Source organism: Phoxinus phoxinus (assembly GCF_949152265.1).
Source record: "Phoxinus phoxinus genome assembly, chromosome: 23".
NCBI lineage: Eukaryota > Metazoa > Chordata > Actinopteri > Cypriniformes > Leuciscidae > Phoxinus > Phoxinus phoxinus.
Genome location: NC_136898.1, coordinates 5,577,400 through 5,603,368, shown reverse-complemented (window position 1 = coordinate 5,603,368; position 25,969 = coordinate 5,577,400). Strand labels below are relative to the sequence as shown.

The following is a 25,969-nucleotide window of genomic DNA, read 5'->3' as shown; positions in this document are numbered from 1 at the left end:
AGGTTTAATAATCGTAATCGAATAAATGTAAATGAACAAAAATATCAACTATGTTTTAAAAATCTTTTTTATTCTATGAGAATGGCGAGGTCCACACCCCAACACAACACATTGACAGCGCATAGATAACAACACAAAGGACCGATATCGTTGGAAGCGATAACTATTACAATAAAATTTGCTTCCACACCTCATATAAATATCTGTTTATTATAATCATGTGATGCAGTTACAGTATGTCGCCACTTCAAATGCTCGAGCTCTTTAAAGCAGGATGGATTCTGGGTTGGCTTGGCTGTCAATGTTTTTATCGTTCATCAGCTAGAAAAAAATATATATATTGTCCTTAACTGTGGTGTGGACTTCCCTATTTTTATAGATTTAGAACAATTACATCTCACCCTCCCGTCAAAACGTCTCCAAAGCCACGCCTCCTTTAAAACACATGAACACACACAACTACAAGATATGCGATAATTTAACGGCGTCTCTAGTGACGCTTTGCCGACGCTGTTTTGAAGGAGACGTGGCTTTGGAGATGTGGGATCTCATGCTTTCAAAGCTAACTTGCTATTGCTAGCCTCTCCGAAATTGCCTACCGTACCTTTAACATTTAACACACACACAAAACAAACAAACAAAATGATCTGACAGTCTGTTAAACAGCAATGAGAAGCTTTATATCAGTATAGTATATACAAAACTTCTCTGTGTATTTACAAAAGTCAACACAAGGTAGAAAATGAACACTTCACAAAATCAAAAATTAAACATCAAATAAGTCAAATGAAAAAAAAAAACACTTATGATAGGGTCTCTCTTGTCATCAGGCAAAAATCGGGGGCAAAAAAGAGTAAATGTTATTACAAATAAACATGAAAACACCTCAGATATTGTACAGTATTGTTTTAAATAATTCACAGAGACACAGATTAATCAGATCCCCAAGCTATAAAAAATTCACATATATATTTTTTAGAAATTTCGCAATAATAATATTAATTCCACTTGAAAAAAAAAAAAAAAAAAGCAAAGCAAATCACAGTTTCTCCGGGTGACACAACAACGGCTGTATAAATAAGTTGATTATTAGAATGACAGATGTACGGAATTATAATTCCCATCCATGTGCCCCTCCTCTGAATGGACCAGTCTCCTTTTTCCATAAAGTCGTCCTTGCTTCCCGTATTTCACATGCAAAGATTTTCACAAAGAAAACGTTGTAATATAAGAGCAGTAAACGTTGTATCTGTGCACGTCACATGGTTAGGAGTATTTTCAAAACATGATAGAAATATGTAGTTGCTCAGTTCAGTTCCGGAGGACGTCCCTTTCGCGTCCCCAAATTAAGATGGATTTTTTTAAGTGTACATATGGAATGGCTGTTCTTCGTAGGCATCGTCCTGAAAAAGAAATCTCCTGTATATACAGACACAACTCCAGGGTGTTGATCAGATTGGACTGCGATTGAGGAGCACAGATGTCTGAAGGCCGAATGCAGTGCGAAATGATAAATTACAGACGTCAGTTGGAATTACATACACATTTCCATTAGCGACAACTCGACCTGTTTCAATAAAATACGAATCAAACTCTCTCGTCGATGACACAAAGACAATTATGAATCAATTACAGTGCGTGCTTGCTGGGAAATAGATTTGTATCATTGTGATTCTGCACAAGGTTACCTGATCTGTCACTTTACGAACTCGACCCCCGTTGCATCTCAAGCGTTTCCTGCGATAAATACATTTACGTAGATCTGTCCATTTACATCATATTTAAAGAAAATATGATTTGTTTATGTTAAAAACCGAGTACAAGTCCATGGTCTTTCTTTCAAGCTCGTACAAGGATCAATATACGTCCTTTCATACACACATGCACATGTAATTCTGAATGTACACCCACATATATACACAAAGATATACGTAAATATAGACAGGTTGTTGGTTCGTCATTCTCGGCCCAACGTGGTTCGGCGTTGTCCCCCGGTATGACGCGGCCGAGGAGGTGAAAGAATGATCTTTGAAAACAGAACAAACGAAAGAAGGAGAGAGAAAGGAGAGGCTTGGACCCATATTCTTCAGAGAGCAGAAGAGGGCTGGCTACAGCGCGCTTGCACAAGTCCTGTGTCATGTGGTGATATCCTCCTGGACTTCCAAACGAGGTCTTCACACACTCATGGTCATGTTTGGAGAATACTACAAGGACATAAGAGTTTTAAAAAAGGGTTTGAGTGTGTTTTCGAGAACTTTGAGGTCATACAATACACTTTTAGCATGATATTTTAACAGCTGACCAAACGTTAGTCGATGAGAAGCGGCTTGGTTGATTACATTTTAATTAGAAGTGGTGAAGTCACGCATTCTGCAAAGTAGATATATATTTTATATATATATATATATATATATATATATATATACATAGATGCCTCATTAGCCACTATACATAAGCTGTCCATCATAATGGAACGGTCAATGCCGGTTCGTGAACATTCCAGAGCAAGTTGACTGAGCGTTTGCAACCGTAGTAAGACGCACGGGATATCTATATATTCAGCAGATAATTTTGCTAAACTAACACAACATGACGAAGGTGTCAGCTAACACAACATTAAAAAGCTACCAAAAAATACCATAGTAAAAACCTGTAATATTGAGTTAAAATTGAAAACTAGGGCTGTCGATTTAATGCATTAACTTAATTAGTTATGGGGAAAAAACGCATTAAAATTATTAACGCAAATGCACCCGCCCGCCTCAGATCTACGTAGACCATCTGACATTTCATACAGTGGATTGGTGACGAACATGATGAAGGGCAACAACTCTCTCACTTTTCTCATTTAACACAATAATGACTGAATCAAAATCAAACTTCAAAATCAAAGATCATCTTTTGGGGGTAATTTCTCAGACAAATTTTATTCGATTAATTCGATTAATCGATTCGAACCAACTTCGATGAATTAATCGCCACATTGTGTAATTAATTCGATTTAAATCTGGACAGTTTCACAACCAGAAGCTGCGCAATGTAATGGCATCACTGATTCTCACTGTGAGTGACGACAACTTGACCGTTCCAATATGGCGGGAGCGGCGACATGTATGGAGCGCTCAAATGTAGTTTCTATATATATATATATATATATATATATATCTATGGTCCGTGACGGATAGATAATTAACACGGCTGGTCCATGTGGTAATTAAGTCGGGCAGGTAATCCATGACCATTCTTCACCTCAAACATGGTTTATCATTTAAATCCTCGCTCTAACGTTAACCTAGATAAATGTGCAGCTCGAGCTATAATAATGCACCTTTTCTTACTCTTTCACTATATATATATATATATATATATATATATATATATATATATATGTATGATGAAATATATTTAATATCTAAATCTGTTTAAAATTTCATCTGAACATGTTTATAAGGACATCAATAGTATGTGATTTTGGTTACGAGTGTTTTCTGTAGTTCCTAAATTTTTTCGTAAGTTTATAATATATTTTAGAACGAAAGGTATTGATAAATCATGATTTGTTCAAACGTTCGTACGCAAATTTAACACACAAATTAGTGTGTACGTACTGTACGCATGCTTAGTGAATGAGACCCAGTGGCTCTTGTTCAAGGTAAAACACAAATGCACTTTCAGACAAGGAAATGACGTACGCTCTCATTCTGGAAAGGGTTGAGGAAGTTTCCGCCCATCTCTCCGTCATCCCGTGGTGTTCCAGGCTGGTTGCTCATGCTTAGGTTACCAGGAGAGTTCTGTACAGAGAGATGGAAGTTTGATTTTACAGTCCAATAAGGTTTGCACACAATGCAAATTGTGCATGAAAATTAGGGCTGTCATTTTTACACATTATTTAAGCTGAACTGTTTTACACAAGAATCATGTAATAATGTGACTAATGAGTATATCATGTAATTAATTTGATAAAATGTTGAATAAACTGACAGCCTGATTAAAAATATGAAAACAACTCTTACCTTAGGCATACTGTCCATGTCAGCTGACCCTAAAGAATTAAAAATATAGATTTCACATTTTAAAAATGATACTGTAGACATACTTTTAAAAGGCATGATTAATCTTCAATGACCACAAGGGGGCATGAGCATGCAAGGCAAATAATGACAACAAATCAGGAAAATCAAGCATGAAAGCTGCTTTTTCACCTTGACTTATGCCATGCTTTGATACTCCTCAAGCAAAGTACACAGCACTCAAAGATGCCCAATAGTACAACCTAAAGTGGTTGTTTGTACAAGAGACACTCTTACCTAATGATCCATTCATGTGATGCGGCTCCATTCCCGCCATGCCTCCCATTGGACCGTCTCCTCCAGGACCGATAGGGAACTGTCAAACACACACATAATTATGTAAAACACACATTAAATATGATATTACAACAAGTGCAGAGCGGAAAGTCAGTCATTAAGTACAGTATGAACAAATGCAACTCAAAATGAACTGAGATGCATGTGTGCAAATTTTTGACATCTGTCACGCTGTCTTACATTCTGCCGGTTTCCTCCGGGCGGCACTGCGTTGATCATGGTGTACATATTTTCTCCCGAGTTTGTCGAGTCTGTACAGAAAGAGCCAAACACTTTAACTCATCGACAATATTTCAGCTAATGCTCCACTGATGGTTGTAAAAAGTATTTGGACACTTCTGGTCAATTTAAATATCATTATATTAGTAAACGCAATAAATAAAATACTTAAATGCATTGTACTTAAAGGCACAACTTAAAAAATTTAATACTTAAAAAAAAACTGTACATACATTCAACATTAACAATGCTTAATTATATATATACATTTAAATAAACATATATTAAATAAGTAATCAATTATATACATGTATATAAATAATCTTGTATATAATAGTTTATATATTCAAATCTTTTTTAAAAATTTTATTGTTATATTATGCAAGGTTAAATATATATCAAATTAATAGATATATTGATACATATAAATAAAATACACATAAATATATATAACATATTGCACACTTTAAAATATTGTGTATATAAAAACACTATTGTTATAATTTAAAAAAACACCTTAAACACTTAAATTATTTAACAATAAACATTTCTACTGTTATAATTAAAAAAATATTTCAAATAAAAATATATGAAATATAATTATATACATGTATGTACAGTATATAAATACATTTTATATAATAACTTACATATTAAAATCATTAATACACAAAAACAGTTTTTTTATATTTTATTGTTATATTTAAAAACTGCAATGTTAAAAATATGTACAATTAATGAATATATAGATAAATATCACACACACACACACACACACACACACACACACACACACACACACACACACACACACACACACACACACACACACACACACACACACACACACACACACACACACACACAAATCTAAACATTACATTTATTAAATTAAATTAAATACAATTATTATCCCCCCTTTGATATATCTGTTCATTATTAAATTCAACTTTGCATGAAACAACAGTGCAGTCCTACCTGCAGGGCTAGGCATGATGGGAGTCCCTGGGGGCCCTCCTCCCCCCGGTGGACCCTGAGGAGGAGAAAAGACAAATATTGTTCTAAATCTCATGTAACACAGTTTAATTAGTTACATTTCAATGCACTTGTGGCATATACATGTGTAAATGTGAGAATAGTCCTGAGTATGTGTGTGTGTGTGTTCATGACAGAGGCCCGAGGCCCTTGCTGTGGTCAGCACTGTGCATATCTGCTCTATCCTCCCTCTTCCCAAATCTAATTATCTCTCCTCCTCTCTGCTGACTCGGCTCTGCCTTCCCGAGCACCTCGTCTTGTCTGGCTGCTTTCAGTAAAGCTACCGCAGCTTCCCCTCCACAAATCATCTCAGCTGGGACTTACTGACAGCGTTTTAACAGAATAACTTGTGTAAATGTCTTAAAACGACATGTTTAATCACACTGCGTATCTCAAATGTGTTTCGATGTATCTGGCACTGTCTAGTTGTTTGAAGGACTTTCACATGAATGATTGATGTGTGAAAATGATTCTTCATGCTCCTCCCAACCATTCTTTCACAATCTGAGCCTGATGAATCTTGACATTGTCATCCTGGAATATGGCCATGATGTGTCTCATACATGGTTGTGTAAGAAATGAAAAGCTACACACTCCATCAATTTAGGGTTAGAAGAACTGTTGCCAAACATGCTAGAAACATAATAATCACTTAAATAATGATCCAGTCATAGCTTCTTAAGTATTTGCCTATATAATTCGCTTTTTTTTTTGGCCTGGCAGTATATATACATGTATAATTTATTCTTGTAATTTGGATCCACTGCTGAGGACACAGGACTATAGAAAATATCTTGCGATCTGATGAATCTCTTCATGGCTGTTGGTGTGTAAATGGAGAGGGTCACGGCTCTTACCACATAACTCCCTGGAGATGCTGATGAATACGGGATCTTAAATGCCACGTGGATCCGATCAGACAGAAAAACAGAGAGAACGTCAACAAAGCAGATGCTCTTTAAGTGCAAACATTTACCTAAAGCTGGAGTGGCTGACATTTCAAAACGAACGATTGTAGAAATGACTCACCGAGTTGGAGTTTGGTGGATTTGGCCACGGTCTTCCTCCGGGACCCCTATAGTAAGGCGGGATGTGTTGTACTCGTTAACTTTTCTAAGGCTATGGTAGGAAATACTCTTTTGTTTAATGGCAAATACATGTTAGTGTAATAAGAATTACGTACATATTCATCCCAGGCATCCCAGGACCCCCAAGAGCATTGAGTGGTGGTCTCATGCCCCCTCCATATGCCTGGAACAATAAAAAAAAGAAAGAAATGAAGCAAAGAGTCTTTGCACATGGTTAAGATGAGCGATCCAAACCTGTGGTCTTACCTGTGGCCCAAGAGGAACCATCCCTCTGGGCGGAGTCATTCTCTGCATAGCTCCGCCCATATTTGGATGACCTGTCCAATCAAAATGGAAATTAGTAAATTAGCAAGTGGGAAACACATCGAGAGATGAATCTCAAAAGCTTTCAAGAAATGTTTTGAAAAAAAAAAAACATTTCACCACACCCCCAAAATACTTATTCATGTCTCTATATATATTTGAATATAATAATGTAAAAGTGGTATTATAAATGGCCAATTTTCTTATAGTCCGTTCACACCAAGGATGATAACTATAACGAAACGATAAATACATAGTTAAAAACAAAAATCTAAATATAAAAGAATAGCAGTGTCCACACTATAACAATAAGAAGCGGCAATTGACAAAACTGCAGCGGGCTTATAATAAACACAACGATGTCATGCGTTGGTGTGGAGGCTAATATTGTTATCTTTATAGTTATTGTTCCTGGTGTTTACAAACTTTAAGGTGAATCTCAAGAAAGAGCCCAAGAAATGTTTTTTTTATTTTTATCACCTCACCCCTCCCCAAAAATGTCTAAATTTATTTATTACATTTTATTTATTAAAAAAAAAAAAAAGTATAATACCATATTTAATATGGAAATATATGTAGCCTACTTTAATCTACTTTCTTTCTTAAGGTGAATCTCATGAAAGTTATCAAGAAATTTAAAAAAAAAAAAAAAAAATTCATCTCTTCCCAAATATTCTATACGTTTCTAAATATATTTGAATATAATAATAATAATAAATGATAATTAAATGCTTCCTAAGGTAAATCTCATGAAAGCTGCAAGAAATGTTGAAAAATTTACCACACCCTGATTCATATTTTCATGACAATGAATCATCAATAATTTAATCTAATTTCGGTTACTATGAAATTTAAAATATAAAATCAATTATAAAGTATTTAAACATTGTGGAAGTATTTAATTTATGCTAATTAAAAAAACAAAACATCATTGTGTCCAGACTTGATTTCCATTACTGCGTTACCATAATGAGAATGAGATTTTCCCGTCCACATTACGGTAATGAGAATTCTGTGGAAAGTGCTTAATTGCTAAGAAAATAATGTCATAATGGAGAAAATCTTAACGGCCCTAAAATAGGCTTCGACTTTCTTTATGCAAAACATAATTTCTTATTTTTTTGGTGTTAAATATGACCAAACATTTCACCCTATAACATGGTTTAATGAATTATTCGCAAACAGACCTTGTTGTCTTGATGGGTCCATGCCACTGGGTAATAACTGCTGGTTTCCAGGGACTCCACCTAATGCCTGAACCGGTGAGATACAGTACGAATTAACATACATTTGTCAACATCGTCCAAGCAGGGCTAGATAAGGCCCATTAGCTGCCCTTGGGCTATGACATTAGATCAGGACCCAAAATATCACATTCAGGAGAGCGAGACAGTATGACTGGCTGGAAATAAAATGTAGAGCCTTAAGCGACAGCAAAAACACTATTAGAGGGAGATATTAGTCTTGGCTGAAAAGTCTTAGTATGACTCACAGCAAGTTAATTAGACAAGACTAAAATAAAACATTTAAATCTCCAATCACTCCAGCGTCAGTGTGTATTCCTGTACAAACGGATACGCACCTGATTGGGTATTCTGAGAGGTGGTCTGGGGCCGCCAGGATAGCGCGATGACATGAAAGGCTAGAAAAAAAGAAGAGATATCATATATGATTATAATTAGCAAAAAAACATCTTACTCTAAAGTCAACATGAAATCAAAATGAAGAAACATTCCTCCGTGAAACATGAAACATTTCATACCCAGCGGTGACCATACTGATGTATAGTGTTTTTTAAGAACCGTACACATTAACTGAACTAGCTTTTCGTCAGCTCTAGGGGCATTTACTTAAAGCACCAGCAAGACTAATAGCACCGAGAACGTCTCCGGAGAACAGAAAACAATTAATTTCCAAGCATCCAACCGAACAAGGCCATTTCCACCTCCACATCTGAGGTCAGATTAAGAAAAAACCTTTGATGACAAAGTAAACATACTATATGCATCTAAGACCACAAGACTCAAGAAAATAACCATATATAGAATTCAAGAAGTCAAGACGATGATGAGACGTCCTTAAAGCTACAATATGTAAGAAATTTCGCCGCTAGGGGTCGCTAACCTCTTACAATAACAAAGGCGTAGGTTGATGACGCATAAGCGGAATTATGGAACTTGTCGTCATGCCGATGGATCTGATAATGTTTATAGATGAGTGAATACATTGATGTTTTTAACATGACTGTGGTATGAAGCAGGGCGCGATTGCTAAAGAGATACAGATATCAGTCCCGCGGATATAAAGGAATGAGGACATTTCATTCGATCGAACTATACGCTAGTGCAGAATTACTACTCACACAGGACAGTTTCTTTGACGAACGAAACTTGTGAGGTAACGCAGCGCTGTTTCACTTGGTCGACACTATCACACTAAACTGCATTTGAGTGTGTTGAAAGTTATAGGGCCCTATCTTGCCCCCAGCACGATTGACTTTGTACACCGACGCATGTATCATTCCTATTTTGAGGAGGAAAGAGGAGGCGTGTTCCGGCGCAAACGTTCCCTGGAGCTATTTTGCAGTTCCAGAAAACAATTCCGGCTAGGACTAGGTTTTTCCTGGTCAGTGGCGGAATTGTTTTCTGGAACTGCAAAATAGCGTTGCGTGATAGTCATATGGTATTTTAAGGGCGCATGCTTGGCCATAATGTAGCGTGTGCACAACGCGCATACACTTTGATTCTCTCTTCTACACAGACGCAGCAGTTTTCATTTTTGCAAATCATACATTATTACAAGGAAAAATATTAACACACGAGGGAAATCATTGTTGTGTTCATGAAGAAGTGAAAAAATAAATCTAGCTTACACATTTACCGCAAGACCGTGAAAATGTCCGTCTTTGAACCTCTCTGACTGTACGACAGGCCCACCGATAGGAGCCACAACCACAGAAATCCCCACGATCGGTCATGTTTCATCTAGAACAGCTCAAAATCATACAATGTGAACCAGGCATAACTCTTTCCCCGCCATTGACGGAAATTTCCATCTTTCTGTGTTTTCTCTGTTATACGGTAGGGGAAAGAATATAGAAATAAGCGATAAAACCATTGCTTATGCACGTTGTAGTCTTTGTAGACACCATTTTCTAAGCTATTTGTTCAAAGTGTTACTTTTTGTATAAAACATACCCACATTCAAGTGTTGATAAAAATGAATAAATATAAAAATGCTAGAATAATTAATTTTTTTAAAGCAGAGGCTCTGTTTTATTACATGCTCCGATTTTCATATAATAAAATATTCTGGGGGCCATTACATTTTTTGTGAAAATTATCCAAAAATGCTGGTGCTGAGTTAAATAAATGTGACTATATCAGCATGGAATATTGTTTATGAAAAAAGATGAGACTAAAATGTAGTTAAAAAATAAAAACTTTACCAGAAGAGGAGACAAAATATTGCAGACTAGTTTTTAACAAGCCTATAGGAGCTCTGAGCTCATCTTGCCAAGAGTTTCAATCCCCCGATCAGAGCTTTTCTCTTAAATTAGTTTTACTTCATCTTTCCAATCTACTCTGCCAAAAATTCGCAGATGATCTGAAAACACCAAGAAACATGTATATGTTTGAGAAACTCAGTTGAGATTCTGCTCAAATAAAAAGTGTCATAAAGCCAGTCTGTGTTCCTTCACAAGTGCCATCAAACCATCTGACGAGTTATAGAAAGAATAAAAGTATTCATTTCTTTCTTACTGACCCCAACGTTTTTATACATAGAGTCTTGTTGTGACGTTGTACAAGATGTCCTATCTTTCTGTAAACAAGTGTTAAAAGTGATCAGTTCACCAGGAGTCTCATTTCAGAGATCAAAGCTCAGACGAGGGGCCAATCTGTCTCGGGGCCAACATCTATCCATAATTAAGGGCAATAAGAGGTTCATTGAGAGTCAGTCATTATTATGTGAAAATTGGACATCTTCACACTGTTTTCATGAAAATGCATTTCTTTGTTCATCAAAGAGAAGGTAGACTTGGAGAGAGATCATGTTGTGACCTGAATGTGCTGAGTATGCTCAAAATGTCAGCTATATTTATGTATATGTGTGCAGCTCTTATCAAATACATGCAGAGTTACAGAGATGTTGAAGTCGAAACAAAAGGTTGTTGGTCAGTCTTAATACTTCTTACTTCACTGCTACATACAGAATATTTCCGTTAACTAAAGAGTACGAGGAAGTTAGGATTTGCATGTGCCGTTAAACAGTCGTGATCACCTACAGAGGTAACCATGGCAACAGCAGGCAGCTCCAGTACTTTCAGTTCTCAGGATCCATATTGGCTGATGCATCGATAAAACATAAATGCTGTCGTTATCTATCACTTTATTAGATTTACATTTCACATGTATTCAGGGTTCTCACTCGTTTTGACCAATGCACTTTCTATTAGAGTGATCGCTGCATTTGTGCATGCAAGCATTTAGATTCAAACTGATTCACTAATGAATAATTCAGACCATTTTAAACCATTTGAGCGATCTCTCTCACAAAATTTGACTCAACACAAGATCAGTGGAATCTAGATACGTGAAATATTGTAGAGCAACTGTTTTATATGACTTTGCAATTTATTTGCTAACTGTATTAGGTGTTTCTAACAGTTTGGACCTGAAAAATTACTTAATTATTATATATAAGCAGGGCTTGACATTAACTTTTTTGCTCAGTTAATGTCTAATTTCAAAGAACAGACATTCAAAAATAATCTCCCAAAGTTTCGTAGTCCAGATAATTGAGTAAAGGTATTTAAATGATTATTAAAGTTTACAAAGTTATACTAAATTCGCTGGAAATGAACATTGTTTTTCTCAACTCCTCTCGTCACCTCTGAGCATTTCCCAGGTATCCGTCACTATCTCTGCTCTCCAAAAAAAGAACCAATCAAAAAGCTTAGAAATGTACACAAACTCTGATCATTTGTCAATGGGAAGCCCCGTTTTGACTGACCGGCACGCGATTGGTCCAGCCATCCTCCTATCAGACTCTGTGTAAACAAGCTAACAGATCTCCTCAGAAAGATTAAATATTATTAATTTGAGAAATGTTTTGTTATATATTAATGTCTTTGGTCATATTAAGCTGTAAAATAAATAGTTTATCCCTTTAAATGCAATGGATTTTGAAAGATATCAACAAAAAAAGAGGGCAGACGACCATAATTCAAATGTGTATATCTTTACAACCATTCAAGGTATGACATATGACCATTCAAGGTCTTATGGTCTCTCCTTTCCATTAATACCAAAATCTCAATTTTGAAATTTTGGTCACTGTGACTGATTTAGCTGGATCAGGTCACATATTATCTCATAATTTGGCAGCCAGTATATTAGGCTGCTTTCACTTTAAGAGCTAACGCACGGATCCATCATACTGTTTTAAATAGCCAATATACTTTGTGCACGCATTTTGGTTGTGAGCACACAAATCTATGGGAATGAGTAAAATTATGCTCAATAATTAGCGATAGAGAGAGAGAGAGAGAGAGTATTCTGCGTAAGTGTTTCAGATATTTCAGTATCAATATGTATCGAAAAATCTATATTTTTGATAACACTAGATTGCACGTAATTTATTATTTCAGAAGCCTTTTTAAAAGACTACACTCTAAAAAATGCTGGGTTGTTTCAACCCAATTTTGGGTAAAATATGGACAAACCCAAACTTTGGGTTAAAAATGTAATGTAAAAATTTAACCCAACGGCTGGGTTTGTCCATATTTTACCCAAAATTGGGTTGAAACAACTCAGCATTTTTTAGAGTGTACAATTGAAAAAATTATATTATATAAAATTCATCCAGCCAAAGTAGGAGTGAATGCGTAACACGCGACTGCTGAAATACAGCCGCATTTGGCGGGTGTTAATGTCAAGCCCTGTATAAAGTTATATTTTCGACCTATATTTTTGTCCTGCTCCAAGAGGAAAGTTTTATTGCTCAGAGGTTGCTCAAGTGTTCTCATTTGCGTTTTATGGAGGTATCAACATTGTCTCAGATTAGTGTTTCCAAGTCTGTGGTTTTCCTGCAGAATTAAATTGTTGCAGCTGGTTGATTTTAGACAGATTCGGCACCCCAACCCAACCGAATCCCAAGCCCCTGGATGAATAAACTCCCCAAAGAGAACATCGAATTGGGCTATTTTTGGGCTAGTTTTGTTGTGCAGACCTGGCAACCCTATCTTGGAGACATACAGCAAGAGTATAGCTCAATATTATTTAAATTGACAGTATAGCTGTATCATATTCTGAAAAAAAAATAAACATTTTTTTTTTTTTTGAGATCTCTAACTTTTGATTTCTGAAATCTTGATCATGATGTACCCACACTAGAATAAGAGTGTGTGTGTATCTGTCTCTCCGCCGGGATCCGTATCACAGTAGCTCTGTGAGAAGCGGTACATGCTCTCAGGGATCTGGCTCAGTGTCTCCGCGCTGTCTGACATGCTCACCGCGGCCCTGGACACCTCACAGTCACTGATTAATTATGGACCGAGGTGAGAGGCCTGCATTTGTCCTCTTTAATAATGGATGAGTGAGGTCTGTGGACTTCACCGAGGTGAACAGAAAGGTCTCCTTACAGGTACAGTAGAACCAGTAAGAGAGTACATTCTCGGCCCATGTTTACTACCCTCAGGTTACAAGCCGTGCTGATCAGGAGCACTGTAAGTACTGTGTATATACCGCCGGTGGACCCCAGATCATCGGCCTATGATGTTTTATGAATACCTGCCCAGGTCTAATATCTAAAAGCCAGAATAAAATGGAACAGGCCATTCATTAATCTAATATCTGTCCACTGCATTATTCATGGCTTAAGCTTCCTAAAAATAACACACCGGCACAATCATTCATCTCTCTAACAGGTTTTGGCAAAAAAAAAGAAGGTGATCCGGCTTAAGGCTGGAATTTGGAGTGTGTCCGTATGTGTCTGTAGACTAGTCTATTTTTATAACAAAGTGAACATGCATCAGAGACTAATATCAAGGACGCACTGACATAAGTATAGACGTTTCGGCAGATATGATGATTTTTTAAAATTGTGGCCAATAAATGATAATGTAAATCTATACTTGTTATTTTAAAGCTTTCCAGTCTAGAACTGGTTCAAAACATCAAGCCATTAATGTCTATACAAATATCCATTGTTCATACTGTACATTTAAACATTATTATGCAATATAATAATATATTTCTATAATTAAATTTTATTAATATTTGTCCATCATTCTACTGTACATTACATAATTATAATGCATAATATAATATAGGCATATTCAGACCATATAATATTTATGTATATAATTAAAACATTTATATTATTTAAATATTTGTCCATCATTCATACTGTTTTACCTTATTATGATGCATAATAATATAATATAACATTGGCATATTCAGACCAATAATGACAGTTTGAAAAATGATTATGCAAGATATATCAGTACCATATATTTTATCTGCCAAGAAACATTTATGCATCTTTCATAATGTACATTATAATATCATGATGCATAAATTCTCTTTTAGCCTATAAAGTATTTATTTTAGTTTTTTTTTTTTTAACTAAATAAAGTATACATTTATAATATTGACCATTTATCAGCTATATGCCATAATTAAATAAAAAAAATAATTTCAGCTCATCGGTATGAAATTTCAATATCAGTGCACCCCTAAAAAGGATCATATTTGTGATACAGACATACCATTATATTGAGTATTCCTAAGTAAATATAAAAGTAAGTAATAAACACCATTTAATGTATAACTATTAAAACGTGTCAGCTTGTCACTGGGACAGGACACTAAATCTAGACCCGATGGGTAGATAAGGTATAAACATGTTTCTGATGATGTTAAAGAGTACAGCAGGAGTACCTCTGAGGGTTCTGTCCCAATAACAAGCTTTTTGACCCAGCATATCCATCGAACGTTCTTCTGTCTACAAGTTTTGCACATCATTGCTTTGCTGCTGCCAATAAAACAGCTTGAAACCATGCATGGATAAAGACGGAGAACTCCAGAAGCTTCCCTTGGGTGAATCATCTCCATTAGTCTGGTGGGAGAGCAGTATCTCACACTCGGAGTAGAGTAATACCCAGCATGCTTCACTCTGACTCTAATCAGCAGGATCTCTAAGGCCTCCAGCCCTGCTGCAGAACCATCTATTCCCTGTTATCAAGTTACATCAAATTATGCGTATGAAATATTAAGTGCTGCTGGACACCCCTGTTCCGCCCAGTAGAACGCAAAGAGACGAATCACTGATATCCAAAGAGCACAAAGTGCTCAAAAAAAGTTGTATGAAAGTCACTACATTTGAGTCAAAGAAAATAGCTCAAGCACATTTTCCAGCAAAACACACACACATACAGTAGCTATATAGGGCTGTAAACGATGAATCGTGATTAATCGAATCCAAAATAAAAGTTTGTGTTTATATATAATGTATGTGTGTGTATTGTGTATAATTATTTTGTATAAATACACACACATGCATGTATATATTTAAGAAAAATGTGTTATTTATATATAAAATAGTTATATTTATATATAATATAAATCATATAAAAATATATATGCAGTATATAAATGCACATATTTCTCAAATATATACATGCATGTGTGTGTATTTATATATATAAAATAATTATTATAATAAATAACATATATATAATTAAAGTCAACATAACATCAAAATTGACCCAATATATTTTCCTAAATATAAATGCCTCTGAAACGCTCATGATCTAATCCATTCCTGAAAAAATGTCAAAAGTTCCATTTTGTTATGAAATACATGTCTTATTGTATATATAGCTAACTGCAATTAATCTATATATATAGTTATATATACACATTACTTGCATTTTATATAGGTTATATATATATATCAAATCATTAGAGCAAAATTTAGCTGAATTTGTATTTATTTATTGGAAGGCCATGCACACAAAATGTATTTAGACACATAATTTGTATGGATGTCACTACATTTGATTAAAAGAAAATAGCTTCACAAAAGATTAGGTTTGAAATGATAAAACAATATAGGTCTGGTTTCACAGACAGGGCTTAGATTAAGCCAGAATTAGGCCTTAGTAGGACACTTAAGCAGCTTTTATAACGTACCTTAGAAAAAAAAACATTACTGGTGTGCATCTTGAGACAAAACATATGATATACACGTTTATGATATATCAGTGCAAGTTGCTTTCAGTTAAAACAGCTCAAACATGCATTTTAGTCTGAGACTAGTTTAAACCTTGTCTGTGAAACCAGGGGATAATGTTCAAAACAAAGACAAAAAGTGATAATGGAACACGATCATAGGTAATGTGATACTTTATACATCCACTAAAGACAAACGGTTGAGTGACAGTGTTATGAGGCTCTCGGGCCTTCGGGAGGCACTGTTACGCTAAACTTCTCTGTTTGATCTAATGACAGTCTGTTGGAAATCAAAGACTGTTGCAGAGGCCGATTCACTACAACAAAGACAGAACAATAGAAAAACTTATTTGTAACCCTCCATTCTGCCTTCTCCGTTTATAATATTTTCCATCATTACAACCTCAACAACACCACAATGCTAATGGCATGTCTCTTCACAGATGCTCAGGTTGTAGAACATGTTGTATATATTAATATGTATATATTTATGCATGAACATACACATTCTGATCGCGCCCGCTGATTTAACAAGGCTTAAACAGATGGCACTTTAAAGTCTCAATCCTTTGGTGCTGAAAGCCAAGAATCAAGTTTAGGAATTGGATGATCCGATGAGTGTTTCTGACACAGAATCATTTCCAGCACAGATGTGCTGCAGCAGAGCAACCACAGAGCATCCGCAGAACACCTGACTGACAAACCATCTGCCTGAATTACTCAAACGTACACCCACCTATACAGACATATGCATTCTGTAGAGTCTGCATTCACGAGCCCGATGGATCTGTGGATTTCTTCATACTGTCTGAGCTTTAAGATTAAAGGCTAGCAAATGCTTGTCCTCATTTGACCACGAGGGGGGGAGGGGGGTGTTCGGGAAGATACTTTCAAACTACAAGACAAATTTAAAGTCGACATGACCTCAAAATTGACCCAATTTACCTTCTTAATACTGTCGTCAGGGTCTTTATCAAAATATAATTAACTTGCTTCGGCTCTGAAACGGACGATCCAATGATTATGATCCGATCAATTCCCGAAAGTCGTTTCAATCTGAAATATGTCACATCATGAAAGACAAATAGTGTGTTTTCATGTTTTATGGGGACTTTCCAAAGACATTAATGAATTCTGTCAGGACCACTATCGTCAAATACGATTGATAATTAGCACACAGTTTGGATTGGCGGTATGGTTCTGTTCTGGGCCAGAACTCCCTGCGCTTCATGCAGCCTAGCATGGATACGAGCAGCGATAACCCCCCTTAGGGTAAACAGAACAGAACCAACATCAATGTATTGCAGATAACATTGCCAATATTTTATTGTACAACATAATTCGAGAATTTAGTCTGATTCAAAGGGGAATCCGAATGCCAAATCCTGACTGACGAGAGGAGCTGGGGAGGGAGGAGGGTAATTCGCTCCTGAGAAACGCGATAGCAGCTGATAATACTGAATATATGGATGCTGTGATAGGCGTCGTATTCCTATAGGTAGACGTGGATCCGCTGAGAGTCAGCTGATTCGAGCTTGACTAACGGGGCCTGCCAGAACTGATGCTATGCTTGATTTTTTTATACTGTAAAACTGCGTCTTCTATCCTCCTTCACTAACCCTAACCAGAAAACTTTCTGCATTTTTACATTTTCAAAATACATCACTTAGTATGATTTATAAGCTGCAAGGACAAGGATTTGGGCAAAGACAAGGACCACTTGAACAATACAAGGACAGATACGAAGCTGCACTTATGATTCTTTCAAAACAATATTTTATTTCCCTTTATTTCCACAGACAGACAGACAGACAGACAGACAGACAGATAGACAGAGAGACAGACAGACAGACAGACAGACAGACAGACAGACAGACAGACAGACAGACAGACAGACAGACAGACAGACAGAGAGACAGACACACACACACACACGGGTGTACACACAATCTAAAAATAGTTCCTGTAAAGAATCAATGATTTCATTCAGTTCATGTACATGAATCTTCTGAATTCACAACATTTTAATGCTTTCCCAATGCATCATAAGAGAGAAAGTGAGATCAAATTTTTGGAAAGCATGTTTACTATCTCGCTCGGCTGTACAGCAGTTTGTGCAATACAATTTTGCATTTCCGTTCAGCATTTCCCATTTTGGCATACAGCACCGCTTCATAGCATATTATTCCATCTTTAATATAGATGCACATACGGTTTCCAGGAGAGAAAGTAACATTAGTTCATGCCTTCAGCCACGGGGCACTGGAGGGCGAGGGCCAGCTGGGAATTAGGTGTCGCTCTGAGAACACATTTTAAGGGCAGGACAGGACGTCTCGGGGGACAATACCGTCTTTGAGTGAGAAATGACACGCCTCAGTGTTCTTAGAGAGGAGAGAGTGGGAGTGAAGAGAAAGTTAAGGATGAGATGCTGGAATGGAGCAGAATGCGGATGCAGCGCCTTTAATAATGCATCCGCTGCTCTTCTGCTCCCGTTCCCCCGGAATCATCTCGGCCTCAACATTCTTCACCTCGTTTCTGTGCATGTGTGGTCCCAGAGCCCCCCCGCTAGTCTGAACCTCATCAGAAATGCTACAGCACTTCGCCAAAACATGGCCAACGTATTATAAAGGGTTAGTTCTGCAATGGATCTTCATTTGTGTTCTTCAGAAGAAAGAAAGTCAAACGACGTTGTAAGGCCCGCCCAATTGGCCCAACGATGGTTTCCAATGGCGGGGTGAAGGTTTACTGCGTGTTATTGTCTTTTCAGCGTGGCAAAGTAATTTCATTTCTAATTCAACTTTTATCTGACTCCATTTTATCACAACCTCGAATTTAGGTTGGAATGTCATTTGGTTATTGCTTTATACTACAATAGTTTAGCTGCGCATTTGATTATTCTATTTAACTCTTTACTCATATTGTACTCGTTCATTCGTGTGACAAAGTCGCACAGGGTCCTCACACCGGCCGTTAATTTTTATGTTTATTCACAAACTCGCCAGTTTTGGTCACTAGACAGAGGTAATTGACTATACTGTTTAAGAAGGCCGCATTCACGCTTACTCTATCTAAAGGTATTTTGTTTAGTCCCCATAGATCTGTATACACTTGAATTAAAGCAAGACTATCTCTAGTCAGAGGTCATGACCACTACTACAGATATACAGTAAGCCGACCAATATTACTTATCTGGTAGTAGCTGTGGTTTGGTCATGCCATGGTTTCCCACGTACACTTAACTAGGGTAACATTACATAAAACAGAGGTAAGACTATTTAGGTTGGTCGATCCACATTTTGTTGTCCTAAACGGAAATTCCCTTTTTAGCCTTTACAGTCCAAGTACACTTGATCTAGTGCCAAGTGTTAGCCGGATCTCTAAAATCGCAGTTGCTCCACTCAAAACTGGACTCTAGTCCGTTACTAACCTGATGCAGATTTGCGGTAACAATGGATACATGTAATCTACATAAAATAAATAACATCAAATACTCTGAAGTAAAAAGTAAAAGATGAAGACCTGACTCGGGAAAATAGTATACATAATGCTGAGTGTCTGAAAGACAAATCGCCCTGAGCCTCTTGAAACATCTCTTTAAATACTCAGACCAAGACAGAAACCTCTTTCAAACAGAAACATGTGCTAACAATGGGAATTTGCATTAATCACGGTCTCCAGAGTGTACACCTTTTGAGGACAGGATCCTATTTGCATGCTTCTCTGTAAGCAAGATATCTCTAAACTCTTAAAAACTTTAATACCTGTTGGTTTACTTCTTTGGGAATGAGACCTTTGCACCAGTCGCACTGAGACATTTCAAATGATACCAAACATGTACGGTGTTGTATGACAATTGTTCACATTAAATCATATCGATTTTAGGGTGAATTTCAGATGATCTCAGCTTTGGGAGAGAAGAGGTGGGGGAAGAGGGGACAAGGGACAGAGATGTAGATTAAGACGACACTGAGGTGAGACTTGCGTCTAGGATGGGGATGTTAATTTCCCAAGAGAGTTCAAATGTTAATTTCCAGAAACATGCTTTGTCTTTTAGGGGAGTAGTCGTTCCTCAAACAGACGGCCCGGCATTTTCTAGTTTCTCTAACTACGTAAATGACAAAATTGTAATTTTTTGGGTGAACTACTCTTTTGATACACAAAATAGACGACAATCGTGCGGCTGTACACACGGAGCAAAATCAAATGTTGATAACCAAGACAGACTGTTCCAGTCAAACACCACAGGAGGCAGATGAGCCTTTGTTGAGCCACTTAAGAAAGATGATTTGATCTTCTTAGCTTATCGTTCTATTAGACGAGCACCATTAGCGATCTGCGGGAGATTCCTGTGCCCCCCCTGCCACAAGCTTCGAGATCTGCTTCAGTCAGTCAGTCTGTTGGAATCCTGTCGCTCTTAATCAAACCAATTACGACACACTGGGTGTCAAATACTACATCTCCTTAGGACGGGGACGTTACGCACAAAGACGGCTGATTTATGAGCGCTCCTTAAGCTGACGGGACTGATTTAAGAACTCTTCGTCTAAAGCGAAACCTCATGTGTCAACACAGGTGTTGAGTTATACAAACTGTGGCGGTAAACACAGACTCTAGAGGAAGTTTCCGTTTTCCTTCAGTAATGAGGATTCGGTGCATCTGGGTCAAAGCGCTACATCACATCTGCCCATCCAACAAGTAATTCAAGGCCATAAACAGACACACCAAATCAAAAGGAAAAAAATATATTCCACACTCACCTAAATGTGAACGGCAGAAAAGCAAATCTCAGTTTTTTATAGATCACCACACTAGGCCACACCAATTTCCTCTGAAGCGGACTTCACAATCGCGCCGCACACGTAAGAATGAACAGAAGAACGTTTGTTCAGAATGAACCATTCAGCCTTCAAGAACTAAGCCACATGTGTGTGTGTTGTTTTGTTATGGCTCACGGAGACAGAATTAAGAGGGTTCAAAGACACATTCGTCCTAAAATACAAGAGTGTGAGTTGATAAAAGGAATGTGAGTATGTACACGCAAGTTAAGCTCAGTCACTCTGAGTCTGTGCAATTTGACTCGCATGGAAACTACCAGAAAAAAGAAGAGAAAAATTAAACAGGTTCAAGCTCATATAGCTCATATTTATGATTGTGTGAGCTTTAGGAAAACTCATATAATGTTCAAATGGGTAATTGAAATGGTTTTATGCTCTTTGTAATGCCCTAAAATATACAGAAACCTAAAATATACATTTTCAATATACAGAACCTAAAATACACATTTTCCATTACATATTCATTTAAATTTTAAAATAACCAAAATGTTTTGAAATAAAAAATTTTTTATAATAAATTCATTTGATACAAGTGATACAGAAATGTTAAAATCGCATCATGTCACCTACCCAAATACACCGAGGGCCAGATTTACTAACATCTTTTGGGGGTTTCACACAGTGAAAAATTAAGTGTGGACAGTTATTTTTGAGGCTGACCTTATTGCATATTCATTTGTAGAAGTTTCCATTACATATGCAAAATTTATGGGAGGAGAGTATTTAAATGAATCATGCCAGGTGATTTACTAAGGTTTGTGCTAGTCAATGTACTGGTATTTGCACCATTATTTAACACCCCAAAAAAGTTCAGTAAATCTGGTAAATTTTCCGCTAAAACTGATATTCTCTACACACTATGTTCATAAATGCCATACTACCCATACGGTAACATAGATGAAGGTCCAAAGATGATGAAGAGTCAGAAAAGGTAATTTAATGATAAAATAAACTTGCGCTCATAAAATGCACCAGTGTGCTCTAGACACAAACAACTACCAACAAAGAACTAAGGAAAGAAAGTAACTATACTGATAACGAACTCAAATACGAACAGCTGTGATGATTCAATTTATATCCATGGTAACAAACAAGTGGCGGGAAACGTGAACAAAGACAAAAGGAAATAAAGATAAGCAAACTAAAAGTCCATGACACTGAAAACTAAACTGACAGGTCGGGACACATACTAGATTTGCATTATGTCTATGAATCTGTGAGCATGAAGTATGCCACTTTGCAGTACAAATCCACAAAACACCTCAAGGAATACTATTCCCACAATGCAATGTACTCAACTTGACCATCCACAGCAAACGATATACATTACGGCACAGTATGAAGTAGAGCTGGGTTAAAAATATTGATTTCTTGATTGTAATCGATTTTCATTTTGATGAACCAGTACTTACTCTTAAATCCCAAGAATGTATCTTTTAGCCTGTGCTGTTTTCAGTTGATGCACGAACAAACTTCACTAAGCATTAGCGCCTCTCATCCAATAAATCAAAATGAGCTCTGTGCATTTTTACTTTTGATATGAAACAAAGCATCAGCTTTCAAATTCTATACATTTTATGACAAAATATTATAATGAAATTCAAACGAATAAAGATCGTTTGAACAATTGAAATTCAACTCAGTTCAAACGCCTCAGTTCAAGTGCACGTGAACCTCTTTTTTACTAGTTATAGCATGAAATCATATCATTAAATTGCTCAATTACGGTTTCAACTGTGGAAAGACGTCAATAAAACAGCTTGTAAACAATGCCACGTAACATTACCTCAGAAAAGCCATTAAATGTCCATATCTCGATAGTTAGCAAGAAAATCTATATCCAAATTAATTGCTATAGAATGAAATTAAATCGAAATTATCATGAAATTTATGTTAATGCACAGCCCTAGTATGAAGTAAGCAGTCCGCTAGTATATTATATATATTTAATATATGGCAGTTAAGAATGCCGGGATCATAGCTCTCCATGGCTATGCAGCATATGCATGTGTGTGTGTACCTGAAAGAAGCCCGGAGGAACGGGGCCGACTGGCATACCCTCTCCTGGGGGCATGTTTCCAAGGACAGGACTCGGAGCTGCCGCTGCACTCTGCAATCACAGATACACACACAATTCCAGTTAAACAGAATATCCAACACACACACACATACAGCTAGCAGCTAGTAACACTGCACTGTGATGGTCATTCACCACTCAAGGACAAACAAACACACCCATAAACAAACACTCCCTGGAAGCCAAAATCTACATCTCTTAGACAGACACATGGACACCGTTAACAGCTGCTAACCACCAGAAGAACGGGCTTTCTGTCTGAAAATGCATTCAGCTGCCTCTGAAAAAAGAAAGAAAGCAGGCAGGGATGGTAGAGGTCAGATGGCAGGCCAGAAAGACATGAAATGAGACAGGATTACTCTGTCTGAGGCTGCAGAGAGCCACGGGCGGCCCCAGACCCCATGCAGGGAGCTAATGAGGATGCCGTTTAGGTTCCTGTGATAGACTCCGTAAACCACACACTCAACGCCAGAACAGAACAGGCAGAGGTGGACGGATGACGGGCCGTCCCGTTGACCTTACGTCTCCCTCTGGTGATGTCGAAACTCTACGGCTGCAAGCCAATTCATTCCTCATATTTTCAAATAAATAAAATAAATAAATGTTGTTGTTACTTCAAAAAAATATTAATAAAATATGTAAACAAATATGTATTTATATATTATAATAATACATATTTATATATACAGTATAATATATATAATAAATATTAATTAAAACAACAATATAGAAATAAATAATATTATATATAATAATTTTATTATTATTAATAATTAAATTAAATGTAATAAAAATATGATAATTCATAAAATATGTAAACAAATGTATAAATAATCATAAATAATACATAATTATATATAATCGATATATATATGTATAGTGTATATATATATATATATATATATATATATATATATATATATATATATATATATATATATATACACACACACACACATTAATGCATTTAATAATAATAAATATAGAAATAAATAATATAATAGTTATACTTTTTATTATTATTAATTCAACTAAATGTGATAACAATAATGGGTGTATAAAAATGTATAAACATTATTTAAATATTATTATACAAATATGATCTATTTATATATGTACTATTTGTGTTTTATATTTCTTGTACAGCACTTTGGTTTTGTAAATTAATAAACTAAACTACTCAAATCCTCTAAATATAAATAATTCAATATTATATATGAAGACTTGAGCATATATGAGCATTTTTATCAGGCTATGTTTAGGGTCAGTCATTTCACTTTAATGGCAATGAAAACTTATTGTTATATACATATTGTTTTCACATTATTATAGAAATATTATGTATTTATATATTTACTTTAAACGTATAAATATGCTAAATGTGATAAACATGTCTGTTAAAATACCATCATCTAACAGCTGTATTTTACTAAATATTTAGCTACAAAACAGAAGAACGATTTTTTTTTTTTTTTAAACAAGTTCAGTTTTGTTCAAGAAAAGTTTTGTCATGCTCCATCGCTTCCCATCGGGAAAAGTAGTTACTGGAAATGCTGCATTGTTTTGAAAACACTAGATGCAGTCGCACTACAGAAAAATGTAGTTCAGTTAGTAGCATCGGTGCTTTTAGTTACAGTTAATACAGTACACGATGACTCTGTGTGTTAAGTAATGACGAACATCTTTGTTTTGACATCTGACAACAGCCATCAAGTGACAAACTGACTGGGATTGAATGTTTAATCCAGCACACAAGGCCTTGTAGAGCCACAGCTCCGGGCAGGATTGGCTCACTGGCACGGCGACAGAGCCAAGGGCGAGCTGTGCTGCAATGACTTGTGTGTGTGTGTGTGTGTGTGTGTGAGTGAGTGTGAGTGTGTGTGTGAGAGAGAGAGAGAGAGAGAGAGAGAGAGAGAGAGAGAGAGAGAGAGAGAGAGAGAGAGAGAGAGAGAGAGAGAGAGAGAGAGAGAGAGAGAGAGAGAGAGAGAGAGAGAGAGAGAGAGAGACACTCAGACACAACAGTCTGATTACAGGGAAATGAGCAGGGGAAATGCACTCACATCCGCCCAGTAATAACAAAGAAGTTGCTAGCAAATTGAAGGTGGAGATGTATACGACTCGGAAGGAGTGTTTTCTAATGCTAGACGGCTATACAATGAAAATAGCCACAGCACTTTCGGCAACAGTTCAACAAGACGTAATAAAAATCACAAGTGAGCGAGAGTGGCGCAAACATCCGTGCTGTTTTATCGACGCCGAGGCCATCTTTTGTCACAGCACACTCGTGGTAAATAAGATCCCGCTGCGAGCGGCTGAATATTGTGTTTTCCCGCAGTAATGCTGAAGTCTCATCTCCTGATAGTAGCGGCACAATAATGAGCCTAATGCCCTCCGTGCTGAGCAAGCACTCTATCAAAACTACCAACAAAGATAAACTAACGTCCCTCGGCTCTTCACGGGTCCACAGTCAGTCATAAAAACCTCGCCGCCGAGGGCACGCAATAAAATCTGGCCTCTGATTAGAGTAACTTTCATTTAGCGTGCATCCCATTCAGGGGAAACTAAAACGGCACTAATGTAATAAGAAAAGATGTCTGACTGTCTTAAAATCTAAGTGATAAAAGCGTTAACAGTGACCCGCTGGAGCTAATACGTTTAAGTGTTTGGCTGAGGTGAATTTGTGGCGGATGTTTTTTAATACCATTGAATACAGAATACTGTGAACAAGATATGCCAAAAATTATTTGAAAATCAGTTCAATATAGAGATTTATTGACTCTCTCTTGCACAATTAAAGGCATAGTTAACT

The 25,969-nt window shown here is 36.6% G+C and overlaps 1 protein-coding gene across 4 annotated transcripts in view; it reads right to left on the bottom strand.

Moving 5' to 3' along the window:
• Positions 1–57: 57 nt before the first annotated feature.
• ssbp2b (single stranded DNA binding protein 2b) overlaps positions 58–25,969 on the bottom strand; it is a 71,977-nt gene continuing 46,065 nt past the window's right edge. For 3 of the 4 annotated variants that reach the window (XM_079598714.1, XM_079598717.1, XM_079598715.1), the window contains 13 exons: positions 23,104–23,193; positions 8,595–8,654; positions 8,200–8,266; positions 6,956–7,026; positions 6,805–6,872; positions 6,651–6,696; positions 6,479–6,514; positions 5,565–5,619; positions 4,548–4,618; positions 4,308–4,386; positions 4,014–4,042; positions 3,693–3,791; positions 196–2,204 (listed from right to left, as the gene is read on the bottom strand). In XM_079598714.1, coding sequence (XP_079454840.1) covers positions 2,175–2,204; positions 3,693–3,791; positions 4,014–4,042; positions 4,308–4,386; positions 4,548–4,618; positions 5,565–5,619; positions 6,479–6,514; positions 6,651–6,696; positions 6,805–6,872; positions 6,956–7,026; positions 8,200–8,266; positions 8,595–8,654; positions 23,104–23,193 — 801 coding nt within the window. In that variant the 3' untranslated portion in view covers positions 196–2,174. Of the gene's footprint in view, positions 2,205–3,692; positions 3,792–4,013; positions 4,043–4,307; positions 4,387–4,547; positions 4,619–5,564; positions 5,620–6,478; positions 6,515–6,650; positions 6,697–6,804; positions 6,873–6,955; positions 7,027–8,199; positions 8,267–8,594; positions 8,655–23,103; positions 23,194–25,969 lie in introns of all 4 variants that reach the window. The other variant, XM_079598716.1, reaches the window with a different exon arrangement.